Here is a 15,059-nt window from a genome sequence, read left to right as displayed (position 1 = left end):
TACAGCTTATGCTGATTAAAACAAAAACTTCTGCAACCTTTGTATTCTTAGGGATCTGAAATTCCTGGTATTATTTACGCGTAGTTCTGATTTTAGGAGGTTTCACCTAAGAAAGACTCTAGGTTTTACAAATTGGTATAGCCAGGTGAAAAAATAACATAATTTACTGGAGTCTTCTCTGTAGTAGTACATTGTAAACAGAATTCCACGTTTATGGAATCTGGAATATTTTCTGCAGTGAAAAATGCTGACAAAAAGTACTAAAAATGTAAAGTATCACCCTGATCATAATGTTATGCTGTCATGAAAATATTTATGCAATGTATGAATGTGACTAATAAGTAAAAACCCAATTAGAACTTTAACAATGTATTGGTAATTTTACAAGTTTACAAAGCGCTCAAATATTTCAGTTATCACACACAATAATGGTCTTTCAGATAATCTAGTACTGCTGAGGTACTTGATAAAACATTAAATACTTTTTTTTCTTGTTTGGAAGTTATCCGTTCCAGCATGTAGATTAAGTGGTGGTGAAAACATGTAAAAGGTGTTCCATGCTCAAGAGCAATGTCAACCCAGTCCTGGATGCACTTCAAAGGTGTCTCTTCATATCCTGCAAACATAGCTGGATTTGCCAAGAGTCCTCTAGCCACCATTATACCTTCAATTTGGAAATTAAAGTAGAAAATTACATTACAGTTTTAATTTTATTTTAAACCTTCCTTTAGATTTTATATAGCACCCCTCATGAGAACCACCCAAAGCTTACAAACAAGTAATGGTAGAATAGGGATGAGTATTCTAGCTATAACAGAGAAATGCATTTAACAATCCAAACCTTGGAGTACCTTCAAAGCCTGTTGAAACACTCCATTTGATGATGTATCCTTCCAGAAATTCTGAAACGGACCACAGGACACAGAAGCTCTCCTTCCTTACTTTGTAAACTGCAGTTCAATAGTATTTGGGTTTTATTTGCTACACACATACAAGCCTGTCTTTTAACATAAAATTATGATGGAAAGAGAAAACTAGCAATATACTAAATTGCATCATTTTTAGTGCAACTCAGGTGATTCATTGACCTTGAATCTTTCTTCCAGTAAGAGTTCAATGTCTCAAATATATGAATTGCAGGGCTCTTGGTCTGCAGTAAATCTTTCTGACCACCAAACCAATGTATTTGCAACTGTAATCCCAAATTGTCATTTCAAGTTCTCTATCATACTTAGTCTCTTAAAATTAAAATGATCAAATATCACAAATCTATTTTACTATTGTATGTGACTGAAAAAACCTAATGCTTCATATCTTTGCTATTGAAGAAGATCAGCTGGGCTATAAGAACATTCTTTTCTCCTACGTATTTCCTTCCTGCTTTGTATTTGGGAGAAAAGTCATTGTAGCAGCCTGACAGTTTGGTTCAGTAAGTTTTTTACTGTTGCTACTAAAGATCAGTAGTATCAAAAGAAACTTGCCATGTTAACTTTTCCTTATGACACTAGCTACTGTTCTCTGTCCTGTTATTCTCCAGGTGCAAGATCCAAAGTTCACCTCTTCAAAACATACGAATTCCCATACTGTCTTGCAGCCATGACAGCTGCAGGAATCTACTGTGACAAAATAACAGCAGGGCAATCCTTTACCCCAAAATTTTACGACTGCAGTGTAAGACAAGGTAAATACATGCAGAACTGAAAGTGAATGCCTACTGTGTCCTTGAAGCTAATTATCTTAACTGCTGAGTATCTGGCTTAACATTGTGTCTTTTTTCCACCATTCTTACTGTAAGAAATCTGCTCCTATGTGCAGGAAGCAGAGATTTCCAAGTGGAAGTTTAGAACTCTTGAAATGATGATGAACTCTGAAGAGAGACTGAATGAAATGTCTGAAGGTCCCCCTGAACTCCATTAGTGAGTTGTATCAGTGTGAGCTGAAATTCCCCTCACACTGACAATAACCAGGCTAGCTCAGTCTGGAAGCAAATGAGAGCTGTATTTACAAGCAAATCTACAATCTATGATGAAATGCAATGAATATGTACAAATATACACAATTCACAAGAGTTACAAATATATACAATCAACAGAAAAGCACAACCAAGCTCCCTTTGCTTCCCCCCAAAGGCGACCTTTCCCAAGGGGCCTCTCTCCCAGGGGCCTCCTCCCCCCAGACTCTCCTGGCAGAAAGCAGAGTTAGTTAAAAGCAGCGAGGCTGTTAACTTAGCTCGCCAAGGTCAGTGTGTTAGCTTCAGCCAGAAGAGAAGAAGCAGCAGCAGCCAGACAGCCCAGCAAGTTGCCCCGACTGTGTCAACTTTGTTTTGAGTAGTGGTTCTTAAACATTTCTCTCTCTCCAATGGAAGTGTTTAGAACAATCATTATTTTGCTTTCTTACACCCAATAGTGACTTATTTACGCTCTTTCGCTTTCTCTGCTTGAACTTTGAGAAGAAAAATTTAAAAAAAGTTTTAAACCATCACATGAGTGATGAGATAGCATAATTAAGCAAAGAGCTTTTGTAATTTGCCTTGGAAATCCTTATTTGTGGCTTTGAATAACAGTGCTCTAGTGCTCTAACCCTCTTTCATCTGTCTCCTCAGAGAGTGAAAAGCACTCAAATCATGTCCTACTTGCAGACAAAATAAATACTTGGAAATCTGATTTGTAAATTTACTTAGAAAACAAAGTATATCTTACCATCTGCTCCTGTCAAGTGATGAACATTTTCAGCGTCTTTTAAAGTTTTAATATCTCCATTAGCCACAATAGGTATAGACATGCTTTGTTTAATTATTTTAATGGCATCATAATGTACAGGCTGATGTCTTTCTTCTACACTTCTCCCGTGTACTGTAATCCATGAAACTCCAGTTGCTTCAGCTTTTTGACAAAGATCAACTGTTCTTTTTAAGTCCTCATGGATCCTAAAATTCCAAGGAATGAAACTGTTAGACAGTAAGTTACCTCAACTATATAAAATTCCCTCTTCCATAAGGAGGAGTTACCACGGATTTGTATAAATAACAGTGTAAATAAAGAAAATATTACTGTTGGAAGATAGAGTTTTTTGTTTAATAAAGAGATAGGAGCTTAATATATGAAAAACACTATTTAATTTAGCATTTCCCAATTATGTCACATCTCTGAAATACGCACGGTAAATTTTACAGAGATTGTGCAGTGTTCCCAGAAGATTCCAAAATAGAATAGAATAGAATAGAATAGAATAGAATAGAATAGAATCAAGAATACTGTTACTTTGCATGTTTTGTGGGAGAAAAAAAATCCTATTTCAAACAGTTCCCTTTTCCTGAAGGACCACAAACTGAGATGAAACTTAACTGACAAGTACGCAAAAGCCACATGGGATGTGTGGGTAAATAGTGGATGAAGTGGTACAAATCAATGGAAAGCAAATTTACAGAACTTTAGAAGTGATGAAGGGAAGCAGGATGTGTTCTTTTACAGCATCTGTGGGGACCAGCTCCCAGTTTTGTTACCCTTCCCTTTGGAGCCAACAGCAACTACAGCTCTGGCCTCTGACAGCTCACAAAATAAATCTTTGTGGTTATATAGACTATGCATTGCTTTTCTTTTGTGGAACCTTAAACTTTCTAATTTGTACTTTCGTGTTTTCTGGATTGCAAGAAAACTCCACCATACAGTGTGTTATCTGGGCAACTAGTCAAAGGCTGTGCTAGTTCTGCTAAGTTTGTGATTACTTGCCCCAGATATTCTTTCACCATCTGGGGTCAAAAAATCTCAGCAGGCTTCAGATGTAAGGAGATTATTATAATGTGTAATATTACATTAACAGACTTACATATATTATATTGTAATCCTTTAAAGGATTCTTCCATATACCACAAGCAGCACTTAAACTAGACGTACCTTATTTTAATAGATACTGAAAACCTAGGATTGTCGATCTGATTCCGTATGTGTCTCACCATATCTTGAACTAGTTCTGGTTTATTCATTAAGCAAGCACCATAACCTTCTGCCATTGCCCATCTTTAACAGAAAAAGAACACTTGTATTCTACATTTGGAAAAACACAGGTCAATTTCAGTCAAATACACTGGTTTCTTTCCTTACAACTTTTTCCATGTGTGGTTGAGTACATAGAGATAGTGGTGGCTGTAGAGATCCATGATTCCTTTTCAGTTTGACATCAGCTTTTAGATCCTGGTTCAGTTTCCAGTATGCTGTTAAGAACTTTGGACAAGTTACTAATCTCTTCCTGTTCACTTTTCTGTCCACAAAATGGACTCAAAAGGAAGATAAATGAACATTTAATGAACATTTAGCTAATATAAAATAAACAGTTTGATGTTTCCCCTTCCATTACATCATGAATTCTTCTAAACAGAAAATTATTTTGAACTGAAAAGCAAGATTTTAAGTGCAAATATGGATATAATTTCAATAATATTCTGTCTTCCCTCAACTGCAAAACAGTTTATTTTGATTGCCAGGAAATAACCTTTGCTTCCACATAACAGCATAAGGGTTTTTCTTAAATAATTTTTCTAATAAAGGCAGATTAAGTGCACAGAGTTTTGTTGTTTTGGAAGCAGCATGCACAAGAAAAATCTTTCAAATGTAAGCATATATTTTTGGCCTAAAAGGAACTTTTGAGTTTGGCGTATTTAACTGTAGTTAGCTTAGAAAAAACCCACACACTTCCATTCCAAAGCCTCAGGTCTCTCCAGAAGAGCTTTCCTAAATACTGTAATTTTAAGTCAAGACAACATAATTTGAATAGACAAATTAAGTAATTGCATCATAACATTATCTTTTGCTTTCCTACATTTATTTTTGAGGTCTTCACTTAGAAAAAGACTGCCGGACAAGCATGTAATAATGGCTCTCAATTGAACCAATTGGCAAGAATCTTCACTTGTGCATAAGTGCTGTTTCACTGTCAAGACAAAATCTTAATTTAAGTGAGAAGTAGATCACTAATTCATTGTACTTATAAACCTAATAAAAGATGGAAAAAATTATTTGCAGCACTTCCTGAATAATCTGTAAAATTGTATTTTAGAGACTATCCTTCGCTTGCAAAAGTCTGAGGCATCAGAGACTTGCCTTGTTATTTTGGGAATTGCCACATCATTTCTCAAAACACTCTCAACATTATGTATAGAAAGCTCTTGTTGGTAATAGATATTTAATATCTGTTGAGAAGGGATAGACACTTCACTTCTGAGCCAGCACTTAATATTTCAGAAGTCAATTAAGGCAAGTTGGTAAATGTATCTGGTTTTTCCAGGCTCACCATGGTGACAGGCATGTCAGAACATTCAGAACAGTGTCTTGCCACATAGACATTTCTGACAGGTTAAAAAGCTGTTTCTCTCTCAAAATCTATTTTTAAGTCATGTCAGAAATTAATATGAAAAAGAAGACCACCCTCATTTATTCAAATTATTTTATCATTTTTTCACCGTTTTTTTCAAACTTTACCTCTGAGGACAGCCACAGTTTATGTCTATTCCATCTGCAAAAGGACAGACGATACGGGCAGCATCACACAAAACCTGTGCTTCTTTAGCAGCAAACTGAACAATCAGTGGATGATCACCTACTCCATGGAAAAGATATTCAGAGATTTAAGAAAGTCCAGAAAATAAAATTAAGACATTCTTATTTTTGAATGTTTTTCCTATATTGGAAGAGATGTTTGGTCATAGTCCTGGGCAATAGGCTCTAGGTGACTCTGAAAATAAAAGTAGCTGACCAGTTACTAAATTCAGGTAGTTTCTGGCTCAGCATACATTTTTGTCTGACTGAATTGGTCAGATGTTCTGTTTTTCAGAAGGATGATCTGAAACTACTATTCTCCATTTTTAATCAGTCTTCACACTTCCACTCCTAGTCTGCCCTTTCTGTCTGCACACTGCCCCTTTGTTGTGCTGACATGGCTGCGTATCTTGCCAGGTGGGAAGCCTGCTTATGGAACCAACCCTTCAGGAAGGAGATAATCCACAAGCTTTGCCCTTCCATATCCCAACCCCACTTTTACCTCTTCTGTTTTTTTATCTGCAATTCAACATGCAGAGTTGGAATGAGAACACACAGGCAGAGGCAGCTTTAGCAGCTTTGCCTCAAGTGGAAACCAAACTGTCAGCGCTCCTCAATTTGGGTTTGCTGAACTACTTGTGATTTACTAAGCCCCTGCAGAGAGCCAGATGGTCATTTAGAACATGCTCTCCTCCTTCACAGCTACTGCATTACATTAAATGCATCTAAAAATATCTCAGTCTTAGCACTCTCCATATAAACAATTGCTGCAGTTAAGAGGAAGGGGGGATATCTGAGCACTGATGGAAAGAGGTAATCCAACAAATGCACAAAGTGCATTTCTCATACTGAAACAACAAATGCTTCTGAAGATTTTTCTATTTTAGTGGAAAATTAGTAGCTCTTGAAGTAGTGGAGCTTAAGTCAGAGAGGGAAGCAGTACCCCTTCAATCAAATTGAGACACTTAGAGAAATTACCTAAAATTCCAGCAAGCAAAAAACCAATTCCTTGTATATTTTCGAAACAGTGTCCACCTAAGACAGGGCACCAGCTGAAGAGCTTTATATTAATGCAGCTAAGATCTAGGAATAATGCCACATTTATAATTTTTGTTTGAGCATAAAGTAATAAAGATAGTGAGTCTAACCATATTCATTATTTTAGCAGTAGCCACAAAGTACATCTATTTTAAAAATACATAATAAAGAAAAATCAAGGCCAAAGAAAAGGACAAACTGCAACTGTAGGCTGCAAACCTGCTCTGCTAATTGGAAGACAAATTCTTCAAACAGCCACGAAGTTAAAAATAAAATCACAGTAACATTTCACAACTTGTTGTGGAGCTATGTGTTAGAAAGCAAAAATGCTAATAATGTAAATACTATAATCTGCCAAAGCTGTCTGTAGCAGAATGTTTTAGAGGCCTATAAAATTAAGGCCAGAATGAAAGAGGTGAATAGGGAAAATGTATTGTTTACAACACTGGAACATTACATTTTTAACCCCTTGTTATCTGGCAGCAAAGATACAGCATGAAGGAGAATTTCATCCTTCCCCATCCCTGCAACCTCTAGAATATCCTGCATATCCGACTTGTAAAACTTCAGATATATTTATGAAACCACCAGCGGAGTGGTCTGAATAGATCACATCGTCACACTTCATAGATCCTACATGATCACATCAACGTTGCTTCTCTTCATTATTCGCTTACAGCCTATATATTCCTTGCTATGCTCTTCCACTGCAGCCACTTCACGCCAGCAGATCTGTGTAATTATTTTCACGTCTTCCCACAGATTTCATACCACTTTTCTCTTTTGCTTTACAGCCAGGACTCTGTACTACTCCTTGTAGTCCTTTTTGTATGTGTTCCGGTTATGTTTCTGTACCATGCCTGAAGTGATGTTTCTCCCCCTCAATCCTAGCCATGCTTCAACCCCTTCTTGCTTTCTTGCTCCTTTTAATCACCCTTTCATCATCTCAAAGACTCCAGTGACAGCCCATTCCACTTTTCACTCCAGCCAGTTAGACACCTTGCTTCCTTTATCGATTCTCAATTCCACTCTGTCAATGTCTGATCTATTTGTTTTTTGCCTTTAGCAATCCTCTGATTTTTGTTAGACTCCAGAAAAATCCTATGAGACATAAGTTAAGTTTTCTCTCTGAAATGCGTAAGAAACAGCAATTGCTGGGAAAAGTATCTTACTACCATCTCACACTAGGTCTGGCGGGGATGGAGCTGATTGTAAAATTTATTTAAAGTTTAATTATTGTAGTCTGCATGGTGCTGTGTTTTAGATTTTATGACAGAAACAGTGTTGATAATGCACCAATGTTTTGGCTATTGCTACACAGTACTTGTACAGCATTTCTATAAACATTTTCTTCTTCTCATTTTGCCTTCCCCTCTCCCACCAAAGAAGTTGATATGGTCAAGAATTTGGGAGTGGACACAGTTGGGACAGCTGACCCAAACTGGCTCAAGGAATATTCTGTACCACAGAACATCAAGTTCAGCAATAAAACTAGAGTGGTAGAGGAAGACGAAAATGGGCTGGGACGTAAAGTGGAAATTGTGTTCCAGGATGGCTGTTGCTTGGAGACTGACTGGGCATTGGTCTAGTGTGAGGTGGAAAGTGACTGCCTTTTTATCGCTTGGTTTTTTGCTCCTTTCCTTTGCTTATTAAGCTCTCTTTATACCGACCCATGAGTTTTTCTTGCTTTTGTCTCCTATTCTCTCTCCAGTACTACTGGGTGGAGAGATGAATGAATGAGCAGCTGTGTGGGTGCATAGCCACTAGCCTCATATATGTGGTCAACTCACCACACATAAATCAGTTTGAAGGCCCTGACTTCAGGTGGAGGCAAGGTTTTCCATTCATTTGACACACTATCACTGAATGTGCTTAGCCTCACCTAGAATATACCTAGAATATACATAGTTATACAATCAATCAGATATGGTATACCAAAATTGTTAACAGGTGTCAAGTTGTGTGCCAGACTTCATTCAGCTAGCCAGTTTGGTTTACTACCACATATAACATTCTGACAAGGCAACTGCTTCTTAAAAAATAATACTACCTTTGTTTGTTGTGAATTCGCTGTCTCTAGCTTTTGTGGATCTCACAAAATCAGCTGCCACTATCATTGGTGTGTAACACAAATCGCAACTGTATTTCCTAACCAAGGTTCTGAAAGCCAACCTGCAGACACATGAAAATTAACAGATAAATCGTAAAGACATTTTTCTCATTAGCCATTCTAAGATGCTGTTCTGCAGTACTGTGGCGATGTTCAAGTATAATCACAAGAGAAATAGATACAGGACATGTTTTGTATTTTATATATTTAAAGGAGAAAATGGTAATCACCTCTGTTTTTACAATCAAGATGAACTTTTTCTGAGAAAATACAGTGAAAACGTAGTTGATGTGACACTTACTTTGAATAGCGGACCATAGGGGCACATATTTTTACAACTTGCCCAGAATGAAACAAATCCATGGCATCTTTTAGTTGGCACTGTTTAGTTTCTACGATGTCACCAATCATGTATAATTAATAATCCTTTTAGCATCTAGAAAAACAAAGAGTGTTTGTGTGTAAGTAATTCAGCTATTTCTCATAGGCCACACAGCAACACACTAGATGTTCAACTGAATTTGGTTTTTGGTAAAGCATCCTGCATTAAGTCCCTAGCGTCAGAACAAGCCTTTGCCGCCGCCGCCGCCGCCGCCGCCGCCGCCACCACCACCTATGTACATCGACCCTGCGCCGGCCGCCCCGTTGTTATTTGCGTAATCCTCCCCGCCCCCTCGGTTGTGTTTCCATTCCAGTACAGATCGTTCAGGCTGCAGGAGAAGTCTCTAGGATCCCTTCTGCGTAGGACCGACTGCAAGGCCGGACCAGGGCTTCCCTGCGGTGCACACGCACAGGCCTCACGGAGAAAGTTCTTCCTCATGTGCGGCGGGAAGAGCCCCTGCTCCAGCCTAGCCGCGCTGTCTCTCGATCTCCCGCTATAGTCTCTCCTGCTCCCTCACGAGGTCTGCGGCCCGGGCACCCCGGAGTGACCCCGTCCCTCGCGCGCGGCTGCCTGCCGGGTGTCGCCACCCCTCGCCGCGCGGCCCGGTCCCGCGCTCACCACGTGCGTGACCGCCCTGCCGCCGCTGCGTCCCCGTCGCGTTCAATCTTCATCATCGCCGCGCGCTGCCACCCGGGAGTGACGCGCGGGCTCTCGGCACCTGCCAGCATGGAGGAGGCGGGGGTAGGCGGCGGCATAGCTCCGGCCCCGGCCCCGGCCCCGGCCCCGAACCTCGCCGAGCTACTAGCGGACGGTGAGGCGCGGCCATCGGTGGGGTCTGGGGTTGGGGAGTGCACCGCTGGCTCGGCGCGGGGGATGAGGGGCAGCGCCTGGCTGAGCTTCTGCCGACGGGATCATACCAGGGATCCCATCCGCGGGCCACCGGGGAAGACGAAGGGTCTTTTGCTAGGGTGGGGCTCTGGGCTGAGCCGGCGGAGGGGCACCGGTGCTTGGGGACAAGTCGGGGAAGGCGGTGAACCCTCGTGCTGTCAAGTCACGGAAAGTTTTGGCGGCGAACTGCAGGAGGTAGGGAGTACTGCCGCGCTTCTGAGTACGTCCCTTCTCGGGGGCAGAGGGGGCCTCTTGGCGTGGTCCTGCGCGGTCCCATGTTCACCTGGGGTCCTTTGCTCCTTAAAGGAGGGAAAAAAGTGCTCTGAGAGACTAAGGTGCTTGGTAATATTAGTACACTCCCTATAGTCTTACTTGTTCCAAAATCATCATTCTAGTATCATTAATGTAGTAGTTTATAAACCAATGTGAAGAGAGTAATATACAAGCCAGTGTAAGGGTCTCGTGTGGTTTCATGAAGTTGTGTCTCATGCTACTTTGATCCTTAGCAGTTTGAAGGTGGCTGATGTGTGTTTGATTAGGGGTACAATCTCAACAGCCTCACTCTGGTTACTCTGTAAAGTTTAAAGGAGAAAATATCAATGCTTTTTAGTGTATCCTACTCAAGAAAGGGTTATGGGGAATAAAGGATCTTGCATATTGCTCATCATTTACTTCCCCCACCCCTGCCACTCCCCTCCCACCAAGTCATCAGTTCTGAACTTGTTTCTCCTGATTCTGGTCTCAAATTGGTGTCACATTTGTATTATGTGATATAGAGAACATAATGCTATTACATTTGGAGGAAGTGAAGATCAGAAAACTGTTTGTTTTAGGTCAGTAAACTTTATTTATCTGTTCTGAAGCATGAAGATGGAATCTAAATCTTTTTCAGAATGTTATTCTGACTTCTTCAGAGAAGACTTTGATGTGAAAGCTTACACTTCCCAATCTATCCATCAGGCTGTGATAGCTGAGCAACTAGCAAAACTTGCCCAAGGTATTAGTCAGTTGGATAAAGAGCTTCATTTACAAGTAAGTTTAAAGCATACCAGTTATTCTGGAGTGGTTGATATAAACTAGTCAAAATATTAATAATGTTATGATCTTGTTGCTTCTGAATTTTCCAGTGTATTCTGAAAGCAGTAGCTAAAGGCACAACTTGCAGCAAAACTAGTAGTGATCTGACACTTAACTCAGTCAAGGCCCACTCTTAATAGTCCTACCAAGAGTCATATACTGCTTTGTTTTCAGTTTTTGCTGCCAGTCTCTGTGTACATGGAGATTTCACTCTTCCTCATAAGAATGTTTATTGACTCTTTCTTAATGTTCATTCCAGTTATCAGAAATGCTGGCCTGTGTTTTAGGATGACAACTGTGAGAAGATAGGGAGTGAATTGACTTGCACCCTTTCATCCTCTGTTGGAGTATAGCCTAAGGGTTACCTTTAGCTGAGCAAATACAACCTGTGTTAACATGCCTCCACACCTTCAGAAAGACTTTTGCGTTTGGGTAGTACAAAGCTTTTTGGCAAAACCTATGTAGACACCACAGATCCACAGTGGATGCTGCAGTGGGAACATGTGCTAGGTTTGTGTGCAATTTAAAAACCTGCTTCCTCCCATCATCTGCCCCATTTGGTAAATTCTTTGGGAACTAGTTTCTTAATGCCATAAATAGAAAAGAAAATGTTGAAATGCGAACGTACTTTATTACTGCGTGATTAATAAGCTTACACTTACCTGAAATGTACTCAAATGCGATTGCTCTGCTGCCTTTAATTAAGATGCCAGCCATGCTGTGTTACCAACCATCTTCTTACTCTGAGCTTGCTGCTTTTGTGAATTAAAATGTGTTCTGAAAACCCTTTAAGGTGTGACTGCTCTTTCCTCTGCCTAATGTAGGAATGATGATACTAATGCCTAGTGTAGGAACAATGACGATATATTAATACTCCTTTAAGGCACACATTCGCATTTTTTGTTGAATTTCCTGTTCTTTTTAAGGTTGTTGCAAGGCATGAAGACCTATTGGCCCAAGCAACTGGAATTGAATCCCTGGAAGGTAAATACCGTTGTGTTTTGCTTGCTACTTACAGTGGAAGAAACACTTTTTTTATCTGTGAAGGGAACGTAATTCACTGCTGTAAGGGAAGTGATGTGTTGCTAAAGGTTTGTGTTCACAATGGAGACAGAGGAGTCCTGTAAAACTTTGCTTGAATAAAGGGAGAGTCCAGTGGGCAGAGTCCCTGTGGGGTGTCTCAAATTGTTGGAAGGCATGTTTTCTCTGTTAACCTGGATGCAAATATCCCTCTTCCGTTCCCCACTGGCTGAGGTACTTAGAATGTACAGACTTCCCAGTCCACCTGCTACCATATTCCCTCCTTACATGTTTGCCTCCCTTTATCATGCATTGTATGTTCACTTGATTTAGGTTCTTCACTTCTCTGGGTGGAGAAGTTAATATTCAGTAGCCTATTAAGTTTGTGCTCTGTCCTAAAAGTTCGAAGTTCAGGCTGTGTTCAGTTTTTGCCATTCGGAGGATACCCTGCAGACTAATGGTAATACCCCTGGCAAGGCACTAGCAGAGACTCTTTGTTATTGGCATGTAGCAAGAGATAAGGTTGAATTGTTGAGATTCCTAGTCTGGTCCTTAATTCTTTATTATTTCAAGTTGTCTAGCAGGATCTGCATTTGTAAAGACACTTTCCATGTCAGTCCTATCACTACCAGCTTTGGTCCCTAATGTTAAGGCTACAGATCTTAGTTTTGAGTAACATGTGGTAGTTTTTTTTTAAATGTCAGTAGATGGAGCTCTAGGGAGAAGATTTGGCTGATAGTTCTCTGGCATAACTATTTCATAGGAAAACATATTTTGATAATCACTTTTGAGCAACTTTAGCAATCATATCTTTTTGACCTTTTAATATAATTTTCAAAATAAGCCTAATTTTGTTGCAACGTTAGCCGATCATTTGTTGCCCTAAGCGCCAAGTTTGTGCATGTTGCATACACGCGAGTTGCATAATTTGCAAATTTTAACTGAATTTGCTTTAACATATAATCTTAACTGCATTGAGGTATTTTTTTAAACTAGGAAGGGGCTACTGAGTTAAATACATACGTTTGTGTTATTCCACTCCTTGGGATTTGGATTTTAACATAAACTACCAACTTTTAAAGGCTTTATTTAGGAACTGAATCTGTATAGAAAAATGGTTGCAGCATATTTATTGTTCTTGTGCCTGGGGCTCATTATACCTACCATTCTGCTCTTTGTCACTTGCTGGGAACTTGATTTTTCTTTTTTTTTTTTTTTGTCTCAAAAAGATATTTACTTCTAGAACATGCTAGTCTGCATATACAGTGTATCCTTTCCCCTCTTCCATTTTCTAACTTGCTAAGTAATTTAGCTTTGCTCCTTCTGCTTTCAGGTTTTGGCATAACCAGAAAGTTTCTGGTTACTGACAGTTAAAATATCTCCTTAGTCTTTGGAACTTGTTGGAACTTGTATTTGATTTCTGTCATTTGCATGTGAAAATAAAGAAATGCCTATTTGGTCTAACAATGGTAGCTCGCAAATAGCATTTCAAACATTTGGAAAATCAAGTGTAGGAAGACGAGGATCTGTGTTCATCCTCCAAATAAAAAATAGGTATTAATCTGTAGTGACTATTGTATTTGGTAAACACTTCCCAGTCAAGATGAAGAGCAATTAGTACTCAGTGGAATAGTTTTTTCTAAAATGTTTGTTTCTGAAGGCATTCAATCCTAAGTTTGCTCTGAAGAAAGAATGAAATACTTCAAAACAACTGTTCAGTTAGGAAACATTTTTATGAGGTAGACATGATAAATAATGCATGTTTTACAGCTGATAACCCTAAATAAAAATAAAATCTAATTCACCTCAAATTTAGTGAAATGTCTCTTTATACTCTGTAAGGGAAAGTAGAAGCATGCACAAGTTCTAATCCTGAAAAATATGTAATACATGAAACATCACTAGCAATTTTGAGTCTGCAGTTGCCAGAAAAATCAGAAGTCTATGCACAAAAAGAAGATTCAGGAAGAAGCTACTGATGAGGCCTTCTACAGGCAGCTCGAGGTAGATCAAGATCAAGTGCCCTGTTGCTTGTGGGTGACTTCAACCACTCGGATATTAGTTGGAAAGATCACACAACCAAGCACAAACAGTCCAAAAGGTTCCTGCAGTGCATTGATGACAGCTTTCTCCTGCAAGTAGTTGAAGAACCAGCAAGGAGAAGTGCAATGCTGGACCTGATATTAACAAAGAAGGACTGGTTGTAGATGTCAAGGTTGGGGGTAATCTTGGTTGCAGTGATCATGACATGTTAGAGTTTAATATCAATAGACAAAGAAGCAGGGTGATAAGTAAAATTTCAACCCTGGACTTTAAAAGGGCCAACTTTCCCCTCTTCAAGACTCTACTTGGAAATATCCAGTGGACTAGGGCAAGAAAGGGGGGACTCAAGAGAGCTGGTTGATGTTCAAACGTTACCTCCTCCAAGCTCAAGAGAAATGTATTGCCTTGAAAAAAAATCAAGTAAGGCAAGCAGAAGACCTGCATGGATAAGCAAGGGACTCTTAGTAAAACTCAAAACCAAAAAGGTTTTCAATATGTGGAAAAAAGGACTGGTCATTTGGGAGGATTATAGAGATATAGCCAGAGAATGTAGAGATGCAACAAGGAAAGCCAAGGCCCTCCTGGAACTGAATCTTGCCAGAGAGGTGAAGGAGAACAAGAAGAGTTTTTTCAAATATATCAATGATAAAAGGAAGAGCAGGGAAAAGGTGGGCCCACTGCTGAATGAGAGGGAAGATAGAGTAAATGATGATGCAGAGATGGCAGAGTTGCTGAATGCCTTCTTTGCCTTCGTCTTCACTCCTAAGACCAGCCCTCAGGAACCTCAGTCTCTGGAAGCAAGGGAGCAGAACTGGAGAGATGTGGACATGCCGCTGGTCAGTCAGGACAGGGTTAGAGATCTCTTACACCTTCAGAAGACATGCAAATCCATGGGCCCTGATGGGGTGCATCCTCAAGTGCTGAGAGAGCCGGCTGATACTGTTCCTGAAACTCTCTCCATCATCTTTGA

At 39.8% G+C, this 15,059-nt stretch overlaps 2 protein-coding genes across 2 annotated transcripts in view; one reads left to right on the top strand and one right to left on the bottom strand.

The window, feature by feature from the left end:
• Positions 1 to 416: 416 nt before the first annotated feature.
• On the bottom strand, positions 417 to 9,090 carry DUS4L (dihydrouridine synthase 4 like). Its single transcript, XM_054399431.1, has 6 exons — positions 8,981 to 9,090; positions 8,620 to 8,741; positions 5,475 to 5,592; positions 3,894 to 4,016; positions 2,700 to 2,926; positions 417 to 664 (listed from the first exon to the last, which is right to left on the bottom strand). Exons 1-6 carry the CDS (start codon positions 9,088 to 9,090, stop codon positions 417 to 419), a joined length of 948 nt encoding a protein of 315 aa, XP_054255406.1.
• Positions 9,091 to 9,294: 204 nt separating this feature from the next.
• The window catches only part of COG5 (component of oligomeric golgi complex 5), a 179,414-nt gene continuing 173,649 nt past the window's right edge, over positions 9,295 to 15,059 (top strand). Inside the window, exons 1-4 of the mRNA XM_054399780.1 lie at positions 9,295 to 9,335; positions 9,448 to 9,872; positions 10,842 to 10,981; positions 11,953 to 12,010. Coding sequence (XP_054255755.1) covers positions 9,295 to 9,335; positions 9,448 to 9,872; positions 10,842 to 10,981; positions 11,953 to 12,010 — 664 coding nt within the window. The remainder of the gene's footprint in view (positions 9,336 to 9,447; positions 9,873 to 10,841; positions 10,982 to 11,952; positions 12,011 to 15,059) is intronic.

This window comes from Indicator indicator, chromosome 3 (genome assembly GCF_027791375.1).
Source record: "Indicator indicator isolate 239-I01 chromosome 3, UM_Iind_1.1, whole genome shotgun sequence".
Lineage (NCBI taxonomy): Eukaryota > Metazoa > Chordata > Aves > Piciformes > Indicatoridae > Indicator > Indicator indicator.
The sequence above is the reverse complement of the archived record's forward strand: the minus strand, read 5'-3'. Positions and strand labels throughout refer to the sequence as shown.

Bases quoted from the DNA above. Each gene is read 5' to 3' on its own strand.
- DUS4L (XM_054399431.1), bottom strand. From the start codon at position 9,090: ATGATTGGTGACATCGTAGAAACTAAACAGTGCCAACTAAAAGATGCC. The intron at 8,742-8,980 runs GTAAGTGTCACA...ATGTGTCTGCAG, and splicing joins CCTATGGTCCGCTATTCAAA to GTTGGCTTTCAGAACCTTGG. The intron at 5,593-8,619 runs GTAGTATTATTT...TCCATGGAGTAG, and splicing joins CGAATTCACAACAAACAAAG to GTGATCATCCACTGATTGTT.